At 47.3% G+C, this 22,764-nt stretch overlaps 1 protein-coding gene across 1 annotated transcript in view; it reads right to left on the minus strand.

The window, feature by feature from the left end:
• FAT3 (FAT atypical cadherin 3) overlaps positions 1-22,764 on the minus strand; it is an 817,465-nt gene that overhangs the window by 242,823 nt on the left and 551,878 nt on the right. The window contains exon 5 of the mRNA XM_060404221.1: positions 13,328-13,389. Within this exon, the coding sequence (XP_060260204.1) occupies positions 13,328-13,389 (62 nt within the window). The remainder of the gene's footprint in view (positions 1-13,327; positions 13,390-22,764) is intronic.

Consider the following 22,764-nt stretch of genomic DNA (forward strand, 5'->3'; position numbering starts at 1 on the left):
CCATCCAACCATCTCATCCTCTGTCATCCCCTTCTCCCCTGACCTTCAATCTTTCCCAGCATCAGGGTCTTCTCAAATGAGTCAGCTCTTCGCATCAGGTGGCCAAAGTATTGGAGTTTCAGCTTCAACATCAGTTCTTCCAGTGAACATTCAGGACTGATTTCCTTTAGGATGGATTGGTTGGATCTTCTTGCAGTCCAAGTGACTCTCAAGAGTCTTCTCCAACAGCATAGTTCAAAAGCATCAATTCTTCGGCGCTCAGCTTTCTTTATAGTCCAACTCTCACATCCATACATGTGGATGTGTTTATTTCCCAGTAAATAAGATTAAATAATTGCCTAAAATACATTTCCAAAATGTGAAACAACCAAAGTTACTACAGGTTTTCTCAATTTTAAAGGAACTATATTTGCCTGGACATACAGACCTATTTTCCTTGGCTCTGAAACCTGAGACTCTCCTGACTTCTCTCCCTTACAATCATCTGTGTCCTGCTGGCAACCCTCTCAGCATCTCACTAAGCCAGTCCTGCTGCAAAATAGATGAGGTTGGTAGCCCCTGATTTGCCATGAAAGTGAGGCACTTGAGAGGTCCTGAAACAACAGCTCATTTGAATAAAGCTCTCTGCAGCACGCAGAAGGCAAGCCAAAGTAGTTTTCCTTTTTATTCATAGAGGTACTTGAGTTAAAATCTCAAGTTCTGAACCTGTTGCCATTCTATTTTTTATTTTCTCACAGACTTACAGTGCTCAACTGGGTCATACATGGTGTTAGGTACAAGTGTGGATGGTTTCTGAACGGCCCCGATGAAATCAGACTGCATGGATCATTCTGTAGCTCACTGAGTGTGTTGCACAAATAAATTAGAAAACCCAACACGGTGGGAGAAGAGGGAAAATTAGCTGGGAAAGCCAAGGGCAGAGGGTCAATATACCATTTCTGCGCTATGGAGAAGCCAGTCTGGGCTGCCAGGCTGTACAGTTGGGAGCTCTCATGATTGTTCAGAGCCGTGCAGGGAGATTCGAACCTCTTCTCTGAAAAGGGAGAAGCCATTTGTGTGATGCCAGCCTTGTGGGGTGAGAGCTGGCACCCGCTGAGAGGACCCCCGCCATAGGCTTGCCCCGGAGGCTTGAAGGAAGCAGCAGGACATCACTCCACAGAAAAACAAAGGCAGATTCTCAGCTCCCTGAAACTTGAGTGCTGGCTCAACAAGCTGTAACCGCCTGGAGCCATCAGCTGCCCGCAGAGCACAGAGCAGAGCGCAGAAGCCCCCTCATCTCCAGAGCCACTGGCCGGAAGGGCTCCCCAGGTACAGGGGACAGGTCTCATTCACTGTGGCTCTACTAATCAGCGTTCAGATTTAAGAGGAAATAAATGCAGCATTTCGCAAACAGGTAAATTAGAGGTTGTCATTTACGGAATCGAGGCTTCCCTCGTGGCTTAGCAGTACAGAGTCTGCCCGCCAACAAAAGAGACTCAAGTTCGATCCCTGGGTCAGGAAGATCCTCTAGGGTAGGAAATGGCAACCCGCTCCAGTATTCTTGCCTGGGAAATCCCAGGGGCAGAAGAGCCTGGTGGGCTACAGTCCATCAGGTGGCAGAGTCAGACATGACTTAGTGACGAAACAATAAGAACAATTCATGGAATCAAAGAGTGCTTTCAGACAACTCTCCGAGCATATATACAAGGTTGTCTTCTGACCATGAACTTGCATGCTGACCAGGGGCTCAGAGGAGCAAGGCTGAGAGACAGAGCTGACAGGGACACAGCAGACGTGACGCCCAAGCAACTCTGTCATTCAAGGACCCACGGCAGCCCTCCCGCCCTCAGTTCAGATGGAAGCCAAGTGAGAAGAACACTCTCAGCCAAGATCCTAACCAGCTCCGCACATGTATGTGTGCGTGCTAGGTCGCTTCAGTCGTGTCTGACTGCGACCCCATGAACTGTGGCCCACCAGGCTCCCTTGTCCAGGGGACACTCCAGGCAAGGATACTGGAGTGGGCTGCCAACCCAGCTCCTTACGTGCTATCCTTTTCAACCTCAACAGGCTCTCTTAAAACTCAGCCCTGAGCTCATTTCTTTTTTTTTTTTAATGGGTCCAAAGGGGCACATTGTGAAAAAATGTGAGGTGAAGAGATGACAAGAGATTAATTGCAGTCTACAATCCATGTGAATTACTTCCTTTGTGAGAGGATTACATATTATGAGGCAAGTAAGGAAAGAAATCTTTTTTATATCAAATGTTGCCAAACAGGGGCTCAGTGGCTTACAAAGTATTAAAAAATGGAGGTGTCAAATTTAATATGGGGAGATTTGGCCTATAAATTTGATTTTGTTAAAAATAAGACTTTCTGATGAAATGGCCTGCTCCCACAGCTGCCGCTGGCTGAGTGTCGGGGGCACGTAAGATCCACCCTTCCAGCCCCACCAGCTCACAATACCACTCCTCTGAATTACTTTCCCAGCCCTGTGGACATCTCGGAAACTCTGTTTTGAACAAACTATCTTAGAATTAATATTTGCTTCGAAAAATATGCTTGTGTGTCTGATTCAATATTTACTCTTTAGTCAACTGGGAAAATAGAGCAGTCCACCAGCAATTCACATTGCTGGGGGGTTTTCATTAGACATGGTTCTTAAGGAGCCACAGGGAGCTGGACGTCTCTGCAGGAACCGTAACATCAGTCTTGCTCTTACCTCATACACATGTGTGTGCACACACAGACACAAGCACCACCACCACCAATACTGCTTTTTAACTGGACTGGAGTGCCCAAGGCCATCCCTGCCTGGCCTGCCAGGGCACTGCTTAAGACATAGGAATGACAGCAATTTAGGAAAATCTACTGATGTGCAACGGGCTTCTCAGGTGGCTCAGTGGTAAAGAATCCATCTGGAATGCAGGAGACTTGGGTTCGATCCCTGGGTTGGAAAGATTCTCTGGAGTAGGAAATGGCCACCCACTCCAGTATTCTTGCCTGGGAAATCCCATGGACAGAGGAGCCTGGTGGGCTACAGTCCGCAACACAGCTGATGAGGAAGGGTTTGTTTCTGAATGAGAGTAACTCCTGTGGGTAAAGGGATATGATTTCTGGGAAAGAAGGACTGGAAACCCTTCCTGAGGAGAGTGTGGGAAGCAGGCAGTCAGAAGGGCATGTGCTTGAGCCTCAGGAGCAGGAAGGGCCTTCAGTGAGGAGCTGTAACTCGGGGGAATCCCTGCCTTGTACTGCGGAGCGAGGAGTGTGGAGATACTCATGTTAGACGGAAGTTTAGCCTTCTAGGCCGTAAGCATAGTTGCCCTGGTCCCTTGGTATCCAGTGCATGCACACAGCCTTGTGAGGTGGTGGTGTGAGAAGAGACGGGGTGGGGGAGAAACGTGCTGTGAGTGAAGGCTGGCTGCTGTATTAGTTACGAGGGCTGCCAGTACAAAAGACTACAGGCCGGGTGTCTTGAACAACAGAAATTTATTTTCTCACGGTTCCAGAGGCTAGGAGTGTTACCAACCCAGCCTTGGGCCTGCTCGTCCTTGCACGGTAAAGCCAATCTACCTGACACAGTGGGCGGCGTTGAAGGAAAGTACAGCCTTTACTGCAGGGCACCAAGCAAGGGGAATGGGCAGCTCACGCTCAGAAGACATGGGAACCTTTGATGGATTTCAGGGAAGAGAGTTTAAGGGCGGTGTGAGGGAGGGGGCTGCAGGGTGTGTAGTCAGCTGGTGCACAGTCCTCGGATTGGCTGGCAGCGAGGTGAAGTTTCGAGCATCATCAACCATCTCTGTTTCCATTGCGCATCTTCACATTTCCTAATTATTAACTATTGAACCAGTCTTTGGAGACCCAAGGGAGGCCTGGGAGACGAACACAAAAGCCTTTTTCTTCAGAAGCATACAGTGGGGCTTCCCTGATAGTCTAGTGGTTAAGAATCCACCTGCCCGCACAGGGAACATAGGTTGATCCCCGGTCCGGGAAGATCCCACATGCCGCGGGGTAACTAAGCCCGTGCACCCACAGGTACTGAGCCTGTGTACCCACAAGGCAGAACCGCCTGCTCACCTTAAAGGCCTCATACCCTGCAGCCTGTGCCCTGCACCAGGAGCAGCCGCCGCGGTGTGATGCCCACTTGCCGCAGCTAGAGAAAGTCCACGTCCAGCAATGAAAACCCAGCCCAACCAAAATCAAACAAAAGATTAATAAATAAAAATGACTTTTGAAAAGTGCACAGGGGCTGGAATATAGTTGTAGTGCCCTTTTCTGTGATACTCCTCAGTGATGTGGGGAACAGGTTCAGGAAAAGAGAGGAGATGAAGATTTGGATAGAGGTTGATGGTAACCTCAGCAGAGGAGCTCAGTTCTAGGGCCACTCGGCCTCTGGAGTCTGCGGGGAAGGAGTCAGCCGTGGCTCCTTCTGAGGCCTCTCTCCTTGGCTTGCTGGTCAGTTTCCGTCTTCCCATGGTCTTCCCTGTGGCTGCGTCTGTGTCCAAATGTCCTCTTCTTGTCGAGACATCTGTCACACTGGATTAGGGCTCACCCCAAAGGCCTCAATTCACTGTAATTACTTCTTCAGAGACTCCAAACAGTCATGTTCTGAGGTAGTGTGGATTCAGGCCTCAACATACGAATCTTTTTTTTTTTTAAGTTATTCTTTTGGCTCTCCCCTTCACACCTTCTTAACATTTATTCATTTTTATCCTTGGGCCACATTTTGTGGCAAGTGGGATCTTAGTTCCCTGACCAGGGTTCAAACTGGAGTCCCCTGCTTTGGAAGCGTGGAGTCTCAACCACTGCACCACCAGGGAAGCCCCCAACCTAAGAATTGTAAGGGGTTATGATTTGGTCCAAAACAGTGGGCATACAGTCACTCTTCAGCTGGAGTCCAAGCAGCACTCGCCACAGGGGCACAGCACCCTCTCAGATGGACTCTGTCCTGGAGCTGCGGGCAGGGCCAGTGACAGAGTGAGCCCTGTCCAATGCGGGGCCTGCCGCTCTGAGGAGCAAGCAGCGGAGGGGCTGGTGAAAAGATGACCGAAGAGTATAACGGAAAACCTCCTCTTCCCTGACATCTGTACCCTGGTCCTTAAGGGGGGGCACTGAGCTGACTGTTGGGTAAATCTGTTATGAAACGAGAGTGGGGGAAGGATGATCTGATTTGCCATACTTTAACACACTGATGGATGTGCAGGGCTGTGAATGTCCTGCAGAGTGCGGAAGACCTATGCTGGACATCACTACGAAGTGACTGTGTGACCTTGGATCTCTCTGCTCTTTTCCAGGTCTCACTTTCTGCATCTCAGTTTCTAAACAGGAGAGAAGCAGTTGGGATGACACGAATGAAACACAGCCCCTCGACTCCAAGACAGAAGCTAATTGTAGTCGTTCACGAACGATTGGCGGTGTAATCTCTAACAGAGATCAGCGTGAAAGGCTGATCAGCGTGAAGGAAACAAGCATCCAGCGGGAAAAACATGCTAACTCCAGTAACAGCACCTTGGTGCTAGCCCAATACCAGGCTCAGAACAAGCATTTAAGAAAGGAAGAAAACATGGACTTGAGTTTACATTAACTTCACTGTAGTTGATAAATACAGAGAGCAACTAAGACTAGTGAAGGCACAGGTCTAGAAGTTAAAGAACGGGAAGAGAGGGTCCAGGGCTCTTTTGGGAGTTCTGGAGAACAAGTCACAACCAACTCTCCTTTAGAGGCCCATGCCTGCTGCAGGCGCTGTCTGTGTGCACAGACACACAGCTTTTTGAATGGCCTACAGGTACTTCCTGCAAAGTTTTCTGAGGGTGGCAAAGAGCCGAATGAGACAAATGGCCATTTCACTAGGAGTTAAGTTATCAAAATATGGACGGCTTAATGGGTTGAAATAGACCTGCAACTCTTCACCACCAGAAATTACCGTCATCTCAAAAGCAGCTGCTTACCAAAGGAAGAAACCACTGAGGATGTACACTCACTAAAGAAATCAATTTGCATCCCAAGGCAAGAGGAAATGTTATAAAAACGTACGGAAGAGCAATATTTTTTTTTCCCCTCAGAAAATACAACTATAAAAAAGGATGAGAATTTCAGACAGGAAGAAAAAATAGTCACAGGAGATGCAGCGTACCAAGGACGATGGATGAGTATGCTAAAGAGACAGATACTAAATAATTTACATTCCTATAGATCTAGCATATTCCTCCATAATATGTTCTGTTATTTATACCGACTGCGCTATAAAATCTCACCACCTTCTCTGAGCTTCTGCAAGATATACCCACACAGACAATGCAATTTCTCACCCTCTGTCTTTATACTGGTTACTGGGCCTTGTCATCTTTTTCATTTGCAAATAAAATACTCTCTCTGTGCTCTTCCGGAGACTTTTATCAGAGCCATCCACCCCTGAACAGAGGAGCATTTCAAGATCAAAAGAGAGGCAAAGTCACACTCTTTTAGCAATTGAGATAAAGATTCACACATAATTAGGCCAGGACAATAGGATTATTTAAATAGATATATCTTTTAAGAATAATCAACTGCTATAAGCTATTCAAATACTGCAACCAGCACTAAAAAAAGACAGGGAACTGACAAAGCATTTACCGAGGACAAGGAGAGCAGGCGAGGGGAGAGGGAGGGGCGAACAGTGGTTTAAAGTATCTGTACACCAGCTTCCCTGGTGGTCCAGCGGTTCTGAATCTGCCTACCCATGCACGGAACACTGGTCTGATCCCTGGTCTGGGAAGATTCCACATGCTATGGAGCAACTGAACCTGTGCACCACGACTACTTAGGCCCATGCTCTCTAGAGACTGTGCTCCACAACAAGAGAAGTCACTGCGATGAGAAGCCCATCCTCCACAACTAGAAATTAGCCTCCACTTGCCGTAACTAGATAAAGCCTGCACACAGCACCAAAGATCCAAAGCAGCCAAAAGTTATTTTTTAAATTGTGTCCCCATTTTACGGGCTTTCCTGGGGGCTCAAATGGTAAATAATATGCCTGCAATTCAGGAAACCCAGCTTAGATCCCTAGGTTGGGAAGATCCCCTGGAGGAGGACATGGCAGCCCACTCCAGTGTTCTTGTCTGGAGAATCCCATGGACAGAGGAGCCTGGTGGGCTACAGTCCCTATGGTTGCAGAGTTGGACACGACTGAAGCAACTTGGTATACACATTTTATAGATGACAAAATGGAGGATCAGAGTTAATTTAATTTGGCAAAGCAGATGGAGAGAGGCAGAATACCCTGTCCCTTCTGTCTGAAAGCCTATGCACTATCCCTGGTGCTGATACCCACCTCTGCGATCTCTTAGAGTAATCACTCATTCACAGACCCTTTATTGGGAGTCCCATGGTTCTCAGGTACTGAACTAGATGCTCTGCACAGGAAGACAAATAAGACAGTCGACTGGCGCCAACAACATCGACCCCCATACTCCAGTGTTCCTGGAATACACTGTCTAACAGATATCATCTTTGGTACTTTTCATTTGTCATTCTTTAATTTGGAAAAACAAATCTGACTCCATATGAGAGTTGTTTCTTTTACTTTAACCTCTGTATTCCGTTGCTCTTCTTATAAGTTAAGAATGTTGCCTACAGCTTCAAATAGATAGGACAGCCCATTCCAAAGGCTCTGACCTTTAAGAGTATAACCCTTTCCCATTCACATAGAGATAAATTTTCAGAACAGAGAATAATATTTGCCTTGTTGGAAGATTACAGGAACTTGTGACCTGACCTATGTGGACAGCAACAAAAACCAAGGATTCTGAAACCAGGTTTGCAGCAACCAGCAACCAACCATATCCCTACTCCATACAATACAAAAGAAACCTGAATTCTAACTGGGGTAAAATGGATCTTTGGGACACTAGTCTACCATCCTCTTATCTCTGCTGGCTTTCCAAATAAAGTCATCATTCCTTGCCCCAACCACGTGTTATCCCATGATTCTCTGCCCTATCATGGAGGGAGCAGGATGAACTTGGCTGTTTAGTCATTCAGTCACGTCTGACTCTTTGTGACCCAATGAACTGCAGCATGCTAGGCTTCCCAGTCCATTACTGACTCCCGGAGTTTGCTCAAACTCATGTCCATCGAGTCAGTGATGCAACTTTATATGCTCTTTACACCAACCCTATGTTAGAAACCGAGAACTTCCAGATGTTCAGGCTGGTTTTAGAAAAGGCAGAGGAGCCAGAGATCAAATTGCCAACATCTGCTGGATCATGGAAAAAGCAAGAGAATTCCAGAATAACATCTACTTCTGCTTTATTGACTATGCCAAAGCCTCTGGCTGTGTGGATCATGACAAACTGGAAAATTCTTCAGGAGATGGGAATACCAGACCACCTGACCTGCCTCCTGAGAAATCTGTATGCAGGTCAAGAAGGAACAGTTAGAACCGGATATGGAACAATGGAGTGGTACATCAAGGCTGTATATTGTCACCCTGCTTATTTAACTTATATGCAGAGTACATCATGCAAAATGCCAGACTGGATGAAGCACAAGCTGGAATCAAGATTGCCGGGAGAAATATCAATAATCTCAGATATGCAGATGATACCACCTTAATGGTAGAAAGTAAAGAAGAACTAAAGAGTCTCTTGATAAAAGTGAAAGAGGAGAGTGAAAAAGCTGCTTTAAAACTCAATATTCTAAATATGAAGATCATGGCATCTGGACTCCCATCATTTCATAGCAAAGAGATGGGGAAACAATGGAAACAGTGACAGACTTTATTTTGGGGACTTTAAAATCACTGTGGATGATGACTGCAGTCATGAAATTTAAAAATTCTTGCTTTTTTAATAGGAAGAAAAGCTATGACAAACCTAGACAGCATATTAAAAAGCAGAGACATCACTTTGCTGACAAAGGTCCATCTAGTCAAAGCTCTGGTTTTTCCAGTAGCCATGTATGAGAGTTGGACCATAAAGAAGGCTGAACACTGAAGAACTGATGCTTTCGTATTGTGGTGTTGGAGAAGACTCTTGAGAGTCCCTTGGACTGGAAGGAGATCCAACCAGTCCATCCTAAAGGAAATCAGTCCTGAATATTCATTGGAAGGACTGATGCTTAAGTGGAAGCTCCAATACTTTGGCCACCTGATGCAAAGAACTGACTCATCAGAAAAGGCCTGATGCTGGGAAAGACTGAAGGCGGGAGAAGGGGATGACAGAGGATGAGATGGTTGGATAGCATCACTGACTCAATGGACATGAGTTTCAGTAAGCTCTGGGCGTTGGTGATGGACAGGGAGACCTGGCATGGTGCAGTCCTTGGGGTCACAAAGAGTTGGACACAACTGAGTGACTGAATTGAACTGAACTGATGGTAGAAAGCATCATTCCCACTTAACAGATGAAGGAAAGGGGATTCAGAGAGTGTGACAGCCTGTCTAGGCTCTGTGAGCAGTCTCCACAATAATCTCAGGACTGGCTGAATGGATCACCCATGCTTTTCCACACCATTTCAATTCACTATCTTGATAAATCAAGTTTCATGCCTATAAAGAGATTAAATACGGTAGGTAAAGAAAAAATCTATACAAGTAATTATAAGAAAGAATTAATGTATTTCTTTACTTCGCAGCTGCCTTTTTGATAATGAGGTAATCAAGGCTAAAGTCACAGCCATTAAGCTAAAACGTTAATTCACAGTTTAGTTTAGGCATCATTTTCAACTTTGTGCATCTATTTGCTGGAATTAGCCTTCTACCTCCATTGCAGTCATAACTGGCTATGAGGGATGTATATGACTATGAATAAATGAGCTGAAAATTCCAGATTTTTGCATTTCATGGTAGGGAGAAAACATCACGTCAATATTTTCACATATTTCCTGATTAGGCAAGAGGTAAAACTTAGAACTCACTGGAGTAGTTTAAGCTGTACTTGTGAACTTTCCTATAGTCCTCTGCTGCTCTTGTTTCTTTAGCAAGTCTCTTTGATTCTGATAATGACAATCCCTTCTTATAGTCACAGATTTAAGGCAAATGTTGTATGAACTCCAAAACCCTTGCAGTGTGTGTGCATGCATGCTAGTCGCTTCAGTCATGTCCAACTCTTTGTGGACAACTGTAGCCTGCCAGGCTCCTCTGTCCATGGGATTCTGCAGGCAAGACTACTGGTGTGGGTTGCCATTTCCTTCTCCAGGGGATCTTTCAGACCCTGAGATTGAACCGGAGTCTCTTGCATTGACAGGCAGGTTCTTTATCGCTAGCACCATCTGGGAAGCCCTACAGTGTATACACAGTCAAGCTAAATATCTGAAATTCAAGTACAGGCATCGTACCAGCAGTATACAATTAAAGCGCCTTCCACAATAGGGCCAGCACACTATAAACAAATCATTAATGTCCTTCTGGTTACCTATTCAGAATTGTATCTCCCAAGTCAGCTTCTAAACGAAGCCTTTCAAGAAGAGTCCAATTCACTTGATTGGAGAGGAGAAAGATGAAACAGAGCCACAAGGTTAATATGAGTTTAAAGAGGAGCATAGGGTTATCTTGGCAATTGAAGGCTTTCTAGGAGGTTAATTACCTATAGGCCGGACTTAAAACTCACACAATGTATTGGCAGTTACAAAACTCTCTTCTGCACTCTGAATGATATTATTTTATTCATTTTTCTTACAGGGCTGAATTAAAGCAATATTCTTTCCATGATCCAATCAGAACAAAGAAAGAAATGACATTCAAATGGTCACAGAAATATTATACAGAAAAAAACAATGTGAGTAAGAATTTTATAATTTAGGAAGTGAAAGGAAGAGTGTTATGTGTGTGAGAGAGAGAGAAAGAAGAGGATGAGAGAGAGACAGACAGACGGAGACAGGTACTCAAGCGGTTTTTAGAAACCTCTGGAAGAGCGTTTACTGAAGAGCACCTCTGATGGGGAATACTGGTAAGTGGGCAGAGCTGGAGGGCAAATTAGCATAAGCCTGATGACCTGCAGGTATTCAAATTCTACCCTGGGAACTTCAGAAAAGCCATATGCTCTTAGTTGGCTAGAACCACTTTGTATGAGACCTTCATCCAAGTCCCCATCATCTCTCACCTGGGTCCTTCTGAAAGAACCCCCTTCCCCAGTCTGCCAGCTACGAAGGCCCTGGCCCAGCCCCTTCCCGCAGGACACCCCATCATCCCTCCGTCTGCCAATCCTATCATGCCCCACCCCCTCTCCCTGTTTCATGGCTTGCCACCAAACTTGGGAGGAAGTTCAGAATCCTTACCACAGCCCTGTTTGTGTTTTCCAGCTTGCTTTCCTACCGCCTCTACAGCCTTCTAACTTTACACCCTCAGTCACACTGGCTTGGTTCTGTGTCTCCTACAGAAGCCTGGCTTCCTGTCACCAAACGTCACCTCCTCAAAGAGGCCCTCCCAGTCGCTCCACTGCGTGTTGCCTACCTGCTCCGCGTTTACAGGCACTGCTATGGAGCCTATTTGAGCGGCCCAGAGAGCTTGTGTCTCCAGGGACAGCATTCACTCATCGGCTGTCTGCTTGCCCATCCTCACCACGCATTCTGTATCCCTGGTACGCAGCTCAGCCCTGGAAAAACGGCTCAGCGCAGAGCTGCTGCCTCTGGCTCCTTCTGCCCTGGAGCTCTGTCTGTCCTGGAGTGTGCAGATGGAGCTGAATCTTTAGGAAAGGTCGGGCATTGTGACACCATATGATAATAATTAAAACCACAACAATTTTAACTTGTTATCCAAAGGCCCAAAGTGTTGGGTCAGTATTCATGTAAGTATGTAAAGGATGGGAAATTAAGGATTCCTTTGGGAGTGAATTCGAATGCCTGGAAAACACCTTTGCCTCTTTTCTCTAGAGTCACACTCTGCACCACCTCACACACCCCCAGGACACCACCTTTCCAGGGACAAGGCAGTAAGTGATCTCAGCAGATTTCCCAGCTAATGAGACACCGTCCCTCTTCCCTGCTGGGAAGTAATAGGTTCAACTATCTGAGAACCCAGCCCCTCCAGGAGGCCTGGCCTCTGCTACAGAGGAAAGAAGGCCATGAATATAATATAAAGGCTATTATTCTGGCAAAGCTATTTTAATTCTGGACCAGGTACATACTGGAGCCCATTAGGATGATTTTGAAAAAAGAATTACAATAATTATTTTTTGGCAGCCTGGAGTCTTTTAACTTTATGTGATGATAGCAATGTTTTAAAAGGGTTATCATAGTGCTGCATAATAATAATAATCTTTTATTAGGTGTAATGCTGTAAGAGTTTTAAAAATACTTTGATATAAAAGGTCAGGTTTGATCCTAATAACGATCCTTTGAGGTATACGGAGTAGCAGTTACTTGCCACATTTCACAGTAGGGGAAACTGAGGTCCAGGGCAGCTGAATGGCTTCTAAGGCTCCAAGCTAATCATGGCAGGGAAGTCCTAGGACCCAAGGCACTGATTCCTAGCCCAGTGTTCTTTAAATAAATCATTACTGGAGAACTGACTTAAAGGAGACTATCAGAAGAGATGTGAGGTGTGTGTGTGTGTATGTGTGTATACAGGATGGTGGATCCCAGTGAGTGGTTCCTGGGACTGACAGATCATTTTAGCAGCAAGGACACAATATAACAGCTCTACCTTCTAAGCATCATCATCCGCTCAGTATTGAGACTGTCACACTTAAATCACAGCATCATACATATTACCCAGGCTTCAAGCTTCCCAATAAAGAAACTTGATATGTATGGAAAGAATGTTCCAAGAGCTCTTTCATATCTATTTTCTCATCCCTTGCCTTATGTTTTTGTGTGTTTTTTCTCCAGAAATAATGCTCTTACAGTTTATGTTGCTGCTTCTGTCTTAATGAATTATAGGAGCACACTTTATGGTTTCAGAAAGAGTCCTCCCTGGCTGTGAATCAGCCAGCTTTCCCTTCCTCGGCCTCTCCCAAGAAAAGAAATGAGGAGCCTGGCAGTGCCCTTCTTCACAAAGGGCATGCTTCACACTAACTGCTGCGCTTCGGCGCGCTCTCCCTCTTTTTACCTCTGAGGCCACGATGGCTTACAAGGCTCTGCTCCTGAACTTTCTTCTCTGATTATTGACAAAGGGGCCCAAAGTCAAGGCAGAGATGTCGATACATCTTCTTGCTTTTCAGGAAGGGCAAAGGTCCCACTATCCACTCTCGGCACACCTGGAGTGCCTTCACAGGAAGGCACCAGAAATCTCCAGCTTTAGAACCAATCAGCCCAAGAGAAATAGCTTCATTTTGCAACCCACTGTTCACACACATTCAAGCTCCAGTTCACGGGGAAGGTTAAAGTAGTTGAGGGAAAGTCAGTTTTAATGAATATCGGCTCCCTCTATGCGCTTACCTCCAGAAAATGTTCTGCCTGCTGTTCTCGATCCAATTTCCTTGAAGTTGTTGTAATCAGACCTGTGTAGAAATGAGAATATTTGACTTGTAAATATCTGGGGCAAGCAGCTTACTGAGTGTGAGAAGCAAGTCCAGTTAAAGGAAAAGCAAAAGCCAGGGGGAACAGTATAACTCACCAGTCCTCAGCAACAGTCAGACGGTTTCAGAATTACTCTGAACAAAATGAAACTGACAAAGAAAACCTGAAAAATTTGTTTCTGGGTTCTGCTTTCCACTGTTGAGGTATTTTGACTACTTTGGGCATGTGGAACCTCACTATAGAAGAACTGTTTTTCTGGTAATGAGGAATTTCAATAATTTATTTGCATATATGACTGAAATTCTGCCATAGAAACCTCACTGAAGATTTTAGAGTTCTTGAACAATTAATAGATTGCTGATTAGATTCAGGCTGTGAAACAGAACTTTCTTATTTAACTTCTTTACGCTTATATAATATTTTGGTTATACTGACAAAGAAGGTTATTTTTGCAGTGATTACTTATACACATAATTATTTCAAATTTACTCATATATGAAAGATCTTATGCTATAGCTTTATCACTTTGCTTTATTTAAATCTTTACACAAAACAAGTTTTTTATTTCTTTAATATCTAATATATGAAATATCTCATGCTGTAGCTTTATCTCTTTATTTGTTTTAATCTTTACACAAAATAAGTTCTGCACTGGAAATAACATTCTCTTCTATGAATGGCATTTCTCATAAATTAATCGTCCCTTTGAGCAGAGAGACAAATAAAAGGGAAGGAGAAGACAAAACTTTCAAGGCCATCCAATTTGTCTTTTGCAGATTTTATCATGATTATTCTTAAATGGCAATTAGGAGGTCAAATTTACATTCCATTTCTTGATTCCACACTGTCCCTGAAAATAAACCCTCTAATTGGGCTACTGACCTATGCTGATCAATGAGAGAAGTGAAAAGCTCACTCTCAGTGCTGGCTGTAAGGCTGGACCCAGGGGGCCATAACGGGCTGCCCCTTCCCTCCCCCGCCGGCGGGGGAAGTCCCTAACGGAAGGAGCCTCCCAGACCCCAGGGGACCAATGATGACAGCACACTTCGCCAGCTAAAGCTGCCCTGCCCCAGACTCATAGAAAAACCTATCAGCCCGTGACGCTGCAACCCGGCAACCTATCCAAATCCCCATCCATTAACCTGGCCATCCCTCGCAACGTGCATATATAAACAAACTTCTCACATGGTCCGGGCACGGACTTCCTCGACCTGCCTCGTTTGGGTCTGGGAACCCCGCCTGGGAGCGCTTCGCCATTAAAAAGCCTGTTAGACACTCTTTTGGTGTCCTGGTCTTTTACCTAACATTTGGCACCCAATGTGGGGCCCGAGTAGAGGGCCCATCCCGAGACGAGTGGGATTTGCGGTCCCCCCGGGTCTGGCCCGCACCGGACCAGGTCACCCCGTCACCCCTCCGGGACCATTCAACCGTCTGGCAGGATACGGGGTAAGTTCCACTGGTCGGGCTCTGGGGGTTGTTGCTTCTGTTGCGATTATGCCTAGGGTGTCCGGTTCTGGTAAATCGCGGTGGCATCCGGACCCCTCCTCTGCAAACCAGGCTTGCTATTCCTCGCAGCCTGTCAATTTGGAGACGTGCATCTTGGCTGAGCGGCCTTCTCGCTGGGTTGGCAGCCCGTTCGAGGACACCTGATGGGACTACTCCCAGCCCCACTAACGATTGGTCCAGGACCTTCATTTCATATTTGCCAAGGGGGCGGCTGCCTCCAAGCCCGACCGGCCCTGGTCTACACCACTAGGATGTTTACTCGCCAGCCTCAGAACTCTACATATCTCCGGAGCTCAACCTTCCTTTGTTCTGAGGCATGGCCCCAATATTCTTTAGATAATGGCTCACAATGGCCACCAACCAGAACTGGCCTGGAGGGTCTCATACCCCAATCTCTACCAGCAGCTACACAGCCTGCAGCGTAACTCTGGGCCTCAGCTGGCCCAAAACCATCCAACTCGATCTTGGCTGAAAGACGAAATCTGGCCATCCTGGGGTCTCACTACTACCCCAGAAGAAAGAAAGGCCATTTGGGCTGTAGCAAGGGGCAAGACATGTGAGCCCTGCCAGCTGACCCTGCCCGGCCACCCGGAGCGGCTGCTATTCCAGACGTAGACCCAGACTGGGACTATCAAGAGGGACAAAGAGGGAAGGCCAACATTCAATACATGATAGAATGCCTATTAGAGAAAATAGAGACCACCTCCCTTAAAGTAATAAACCTACTTAAACTAGATAAAGTGACCCAAGGCCCCAATAAAAACCCAGCAGCCTTTCTTAACAGGCTGACAGAGGCTCTCACCACCTATACCCGGATTGCCCCAGATTCTCCAGTGGGGGTTACTACCCTAGCCAACCGTTTTATATCCCAGTCAGCTTCAGACATCAGAAAAAAGCTCTCCAAGGCTGAGGATGGGCCTCAGAGCCCCCTCCGAGACCTGGTAAAAATGGCCTTTAAGGTTTACAACGCCCGGGAAAAAAAAAAAAAAAAAAAACAATGCCGAAGCTAGCCACGAGGCAAGGCTTAAACAAAAAGCCAAACTCCAGGCCGACCTCCTTGAAAAACACACCCGGGCACTGGTGGCAGCCCTGCGGCCAGCTACGGGACAAAAGGTGGGTCCCCAAAAGCCACCACCGGGAGCCTGCTTCAAATGCGGTCATGAGGGCCACTGGGCCCGCCAATGCCCAAACCCCCGGCCCCCGACCAAGCCGTGCCCTTGTTGCAAACAACTGGGACATTGGGCGAGTGACTGTCCCCAGGCGACTCAGACCCCGACCTTACCGGGCCGAGGTCTGGGCCCCCAAAAGGACATTTCCTCCCCACATCCCGCCTTGGAACTTCTCTCCTTTGATGAAGATTGATGGCACCCAGACTCGGGGACCCCCATAACCCAAGCCAAGCCCAGGGTAATGCTTCAAGTGGCAGGCAAGTCTATCAATTTTTTGATAGATACGGGGGCTACGTACTCAGTCCTTCTCTCCTTCGGGGGCACTCTGTATCCTTCCCAGGTCTTGGTGGTGGGTAGAGACGGCACATCTTCACGACCCTTGCAGACTGGGCCACAGCCCTGTCAGCTTGACCACTTCTTGTTCACTCACTCTTTTCTGATAATCCCTTCATGCCCCACTCCCCTGCTGGAGCGAGACATTTTAGCTAAGCTTAGGGCCACCATTCACCTACCTCTCTCACTTTCCCAATCTCCCACTTTCCCAATCTCTCACCTTGCCCCTACTCCTCCTCTGCTCCCCTGAGGCTCCAATTGTGAACCCTACCATCTGGGACACTGAAATCCCTCTGGTAGCAAGCCATCACACCCCCATCCTGATCAAACTACGTGATCCTTCCCGCTTCCCAAGCCACCCTCAATTCCCCATCTCTCAGACTCACCTACGTGGTCTTAAGCCAATCATAGACCGTCATTAGGTCACAGCCTCCTAATCCCCATGACCTCGCCCTGCAAAACCCCCATTCTCCCGGTGTGGAAAACTTCTAGTGGCTACCGATTGGTCCAGGACGTTCGACTGATAAACGAGGCCATAATCCCTGCCCATCCGATTGTCCCCAATCCCTATACCTTGCTTTCTGACATCCCTAGCAGTACGACTCACTTTACTGTCATAGACCTCAAAGATGCCTTTTTCACTATTCCCTGACACCCAGACTGCCAGTTCCTCTTTGCTTTCACATGGACTGACCCAGAAACCCAACAATCCTCCCAGCTAACATGGACAGTCCTCCCCCAGGGGTTTCGAGATGGCCCCCATTTTTTTCTTTTTGGCCAGGCTCTGGCCTAGGATCTGGCTACGTGCCCTTTGGCCCGTAGTGTCCTCTTACAGTATGTGGATGAACCTCTGCTCTACAGTCCCTCACAAGCTCTCTCTCAGATACATACCACTAGTCTTCTCAACTTCCTTAGCTCTAAAAGATACCGAGCATCTCAACAAAAAGCCCAACTCACCCAGACCTCTGTAACTTACCTAGGTCTAAAGATTACCCCAACAACTAAAGCTCTGACTACTGACAGACTCAGCCTTCTCCGAGACTCTGCCCCCCTTCCACTGGGAAACAAATCTTATCCTTTTTTGGGGTTAACAGGATTCTTCCGGCACTGGGTCCCCAACTATGCTTCACTGGCTAAACCCCTCTACACAGCCGCAAAAGACACCCATACTGGACAACTCTCTTCAGAAACAGAGGTCTAAAAGGCTTTCTACAACCTCCGCTCAGCTTTGCTGTCCTCTTCCCCGCTCTTCCTGCCCAATCCCAACCTCCCCTATCACCTGTATACTGATGAAAAAGGGGGCCTAGCCTTTGGAGCCCTCATACAGCCTGCGGGCCCTGAAATGCTGCCAGTGGCATTTATCTCCAAACAGTTAGACCCCACCGCCCGGGGATGGTTCCCCTGCCTACATGCCCTGGCGGCAGCAGCTTCTCTATACGCTGATGCAAAAAGGCTAATTCTAGATCAACCTCTAACCATATTCTCACCACACCGCCTGGCTGACCTCCTGGCTTCCAAATTCCTGTCAGACCTTAGCGACTTTCAGCTCCAACAATTCCACCTAGTCTTTCTGGATAACCCCAGGTTACTTTGGGCCACAGATCCCAACTAAACCTCCTATCTTCTCTCCCTTCGCTTCTAACCTATCCTTCAGGCAAAGACACAGGAACTCACTCATGCATAGAGGTCCTAAACACTCACCCAACCACCCCAAAACCTTTTTGCTGCTCCACTACAAGACCCAGACCTCACGCTATTTATAGATGGCAGTTCAAAACGAGACCCTAACGGTCACCAGGCTGCTGCATATGCAGTTGTGACCACCAATGACATCCTCGAGGCTCGCCCACTGCCAGCAGGAACCACCTCCCAAAAGGCAGAACTAGTAGTGCTCACTAGAGCCTTACACCTGGCAATGGGAAAACGGGGTAACATCTATGCTGACTCCAAACATGCCTTTCTGATTGCACATTCTCATTCAGCTATTTGGAGAGAGAGAAGATTCCTCACCACCAAGGGCTCACCCATCTCTAATGCCCCCCTAATCACCAAACTCTTGGAGGCCATCTCACAGCCCACCCAGGCAGCCATCCTACACTGCAAAAGACATCAAACGACTCAAGACACGGTTTCCCTAGGCAACAATAGGGCTGACCAGGTGGCCCGACAGATAGCCTTACAGCAGGGACCTCTGCCTATACTATTTCTTAAGACCTCCCTTACACCTAACTACTCAAAGGCCGAAATGGAGCCCTCCTCTCACAGGAGGGCGCTTCCAAACACCCCTCGGGATAGATCACGCTCCACAACAAACTAGTCCTACCTGAAAAGCAGGCAATGTCCATTATCACCCAGATCCATGACTCTTTACACATTGGGCCCTGCACACTCTTGACCTTCCTTAGCCCTCTCTTTTCCCTGTTACATCTCCGACCTACCACTCAGGCAGTCCATCATCGCTGCCTAATCTATGCCAAGACCTCTCCTCAAGGAAGACTCAGGCCGCCTCAAAAAACTCACCAGTTGAGGGGACACCTGCTGGGACAGGATTGGCAGATAGACTTTACTCACATGCCTAGACATTGGACCTTCCAGTCATCCTCCAGAGGGTCAGGGACCTGACCCAGATGGCTACTGGACAGATTTTGATGGTGGCCACAATACTCCAAACTCCCGTCCAGAGACCCTAAGGCCCCCTAAAGGTGACCGGGATCCAGCCACGACCCTCAGCCCCAATGTCACCCAGTTCAGCAGGAAGTAGCCAGAAACGATAACGGCGCCCCTTATCCTATCAAAAGGGTCAGAATGTAAGGGCGGACCCCGGGGTCCATAACGGCCGCCCCTTCCCGCCCCTGCCGGTGGGGAAGTCCCTAATGGAAGGAGCCTCCCAGACCCCAGGGGACCAATGACAGCACACTTCGCCAGCTAAAGCTGCCCCACCCCAGCCGCATAGAAAAACCTATCAGCCCGTGACGCCGCAACCTGGCAACCTATCCAAACCCCCATCCATTAACCTGGACATCCCTCGCAACGAGCATATATAAACAAACTTCTAACATGGTTCAGGCGCGGACTTCCTCGACCTGCCTCGTTTGGGTCTGGGATCCCCTCCTGGGAGCGCTTTGCCATTAAAAAGCCTGTTAGACACTCTTTTGGTGTCCTGGTCTTTTACCTAACACTGGTGAAGTGCATGAAATATGGAAAAGGTCTGTCATCAAAATCTGCTGAGGCATTCATGTGTTTATTTTCCGGTAGTGGATGGAGTACATGATTTTGCTGCTGCTGCTGCTGGTGCTGCTAAGTTGCTTCAGTCGTGTCCGACTCTGTGCGACCCCATGGACAGCAGCCCACCAGGCTCCCCCGTCCCTGGGATTCTCCAGGCAAGAACACTGGAGTGGGTTGCCATTTCCTTTTCCAAGCATGAAAGTGAAAAGTGAAAGTGAAGTCACTCAGTCGTGTCTGACTCTTAGCAACCCCATGGACTGCAGCCCACCAGGCTCTTCCACCCATGGGACTTTAGAGAAAGCCAAAAAAAGACTACAGTGGGGTTAAATGGCTCCCCATGGCCTTGAAAATAAAATTCTACTGGAAGTAACATGGCTGTTAGAGTTAGGGTTAGGAAGATCTGACTTCCAGTAGAACTTGAGCCTCATTATATGCTAATTGTAAGGCATTAGCATGCTAAATGACACACTCACAGCCTCAGGACAGTCGCAAGACTGACCATAAAAGGCCAAAAAGTGGGCGTGACCCAGTTGTGGAAATCCCCACCAGACAGTTGAAATAATCTTCCCACTTGTTAGCCCATGAAATTGCTTGGCCTGTAAAAACTAACCACTGCACATTTCAAGGTCTCTGCTGCCTTCTGAGATGGACTGCCTTCTCTCTGTGGAATGTGTCTCTCTCTACCTAAACCTGATTTCCCACTTAGCTCTTAAGGCAGAGCCCCCTTGCCTGCCTGCTTGTATCTTTCACAAACATCCTGCATTAATAATTAAATCTACTTCTTACTTGTCATTTTGTCTCTTGCTGAATTTCTTCTGCATTGAGACATAAAGAACCTGAACTTTAGTTAAATCCAGACACCATGTGAGTGGCTTTAATTAAAAGACAGAGGGTTCAATTTCCAATCTAAGGTTTGACAGGGTCCAGGAGGCGTGCCTAGGTTTGAGCTCCAAATTGAGGGAGGTAGTTTGAACCCCACTCACTCCATTCTCATCCGTCCACACTCCCATGGGAGGGAAACCCACGCTCCCCTTGCACCGATGGTCTACCTTTCCGTGAAAGTTTCCTTGAATATGCCCCCACCTTTCTGCTTCATCCATAGATTTTTCAAATTTAGCTCAGATGTTAGAGAGGTGACCCTTTCTCCCAGGGTTAGGGGTCTGATAAATACTACCAGAACAACTGTACTCCACCACACTATAATTCTTAGCCTTTTACTACACTTCTTTGCTCACATGTCTGTATTTTCCCAGTAAGACCTACAGAGTGGCTTCATGGGAAAGACCTGCCTTCTGCTTCAGAAGCCCTGGTGTCCACCTAAGCACGTGGCCTAAAACAAAACTGGAGACTCATTAGTAGTCAGTTGATAAAAGCTGCTGTGGAAAAGAGAGATCACTCATATTCTGATCTTCAGTTTTGCTACAGGCTTAGAACGTGGCTGTTTAGGAGGCACTGTTTTGTGTGTGGGGAGAGCATCTGCTGGCGGGGAGGGCGTGTGTCTTCAGTGCTCAGTTAAAGCTATTTTCTGAGTTCCTCTATGTGAATGGTGCAGGGCTAGGCACTTCTGAGTATAAAAATGAGTTATTGTCACAGATGACGGGAAACACTGCTGTCAAGAGTTTCAAGGTAGGGGGCTTCCCTGGTGGTCCAGTGGCTAAGGGTCTGTGCTCCAAATGCAGGGGGCCTGGGGTTCAATCCCTGATCACAGAACTAGATCCCATATGCTGCAACTGAGGGTTCCGCATGCCGCAGCTCACAGATCTGGCATGCTGCAGCAGAGACCAAAGACCCCACAGGCTATAAAGACTTGGCACAGCCAACTAGGCAGAGAGGTAGATAGATTCCAGAGGGATGATACAGGGAGGGAGGAGGAAGGGGGGTTCAGGATGGGGAACATGTGTATACTTGTGGCGGATTCATGTTGATGTATGGCAAAACCAATACAATATTGTAAAGTAATTAACCTCCAGTTAAAATAAATAAATTTATATTTAAAAAAACCCAAAACCATAAAAGAAAAAAAAATAAAATGTTCAGCTTCAACATGTAAAAAAAAAAAAAAAAAAAATAAAAAAACAAAACTCTTTCCCTGGGGAAAAAAAAAAAAAAAAGAAACTTCCAGGGAGAGAATCAGTAACTTCCCTTCCTTAGCTGCCCATCAGAACCTCCTGGAAACTCAGAACATGTGGTTCTGTGCCCCATTCCATTTACTGTCTCTGAATCTCTTGGGATGATGCCTTGAGATAGTGCTCTGATTCTACGAGAAGGCTCTCTGCAATGCCAGTATTCTTTGTTGAATTTCAGCATGACCTTTTATTGACATGAGTTTTTCTTCCCATCCAAGAATGAAATACACTGAGCAGCTTTAGCATCTGGGGCAGACCTTGCAAAGGGGACATGGAGATGTGTGAATGCACTGGTGAGTGAGGTGATCGGGGGAATAGAGAGGAGCCTGCTATGAGTCATACTGACTCAGGGTCAGCGTGTCACACCAGTGAGTGCCTAACACACAAATCTGACGCCTTCACTTTCAGGTCAGGCTGTTCCACAAGCTCATTTGTCACGGAAGCTCTTTCTAAGCGAGAAGTAACTGTGTTCTTGAAAGGGGTCAGGAGGCTTTTGCAGCCCTCGCCCCCTCTTCAAGGAGCCTCTTCTGTGAGAGGTGCCAGTGGGAATGAGAAACACTTGTTATATGGAGGCTATAAAGGGGTGAGCGGGCTGACAGCCTCTGTTCCTGTTCGCCAGCTGCTTTCCAGACACAGAGGCCGAGCAGCCCTTCCCCTCTGCCCCTCTGTGGGCTCCTGAGTCAGTCCAGGTCCTCCTTGTGCATGTCGTGCAGCTGGCCCACTGCGGTGACGGCGCTCTGGAAGGAGGTCAGCTTCCCCTCCCACCCATCACGAGGGTAATTCTTGAGGAAAGCCACTTGCCACAGAGCCCGTGTGCGAGCGGGGGGCAGGTGGCTCCCTTCCCTCTGCCTACCTTCCCCAGGGTGTGCTTTTCACCTACTTATCAGCCCACAGAGAAGACGGGCTTCCTGGAGAGTCTGACAAAAACACACATGACAGTGACCCCAGAGCTACGAGAAAGACAAAGAGTTTCTGTCCCTGGAGGAAAAGGCAAGGA

This window comes from Ovis aries, chromosome 21, assembly GCF_016772045.2.
Source record: "Ovis aries strain OAR_USU_Benz2616 breed Rambouillet chromosome 21, ARS-UI_Ramb_v3.0, whole genome shotgun sequence".
In the NCBI taxonomy this organism is placed as follows: domain Eukaryota; kingdom Metazoa; phylum Chordata; class Mammalia; order Artiodactyla; family Bovidae; genus Ovis; species Ovis aries.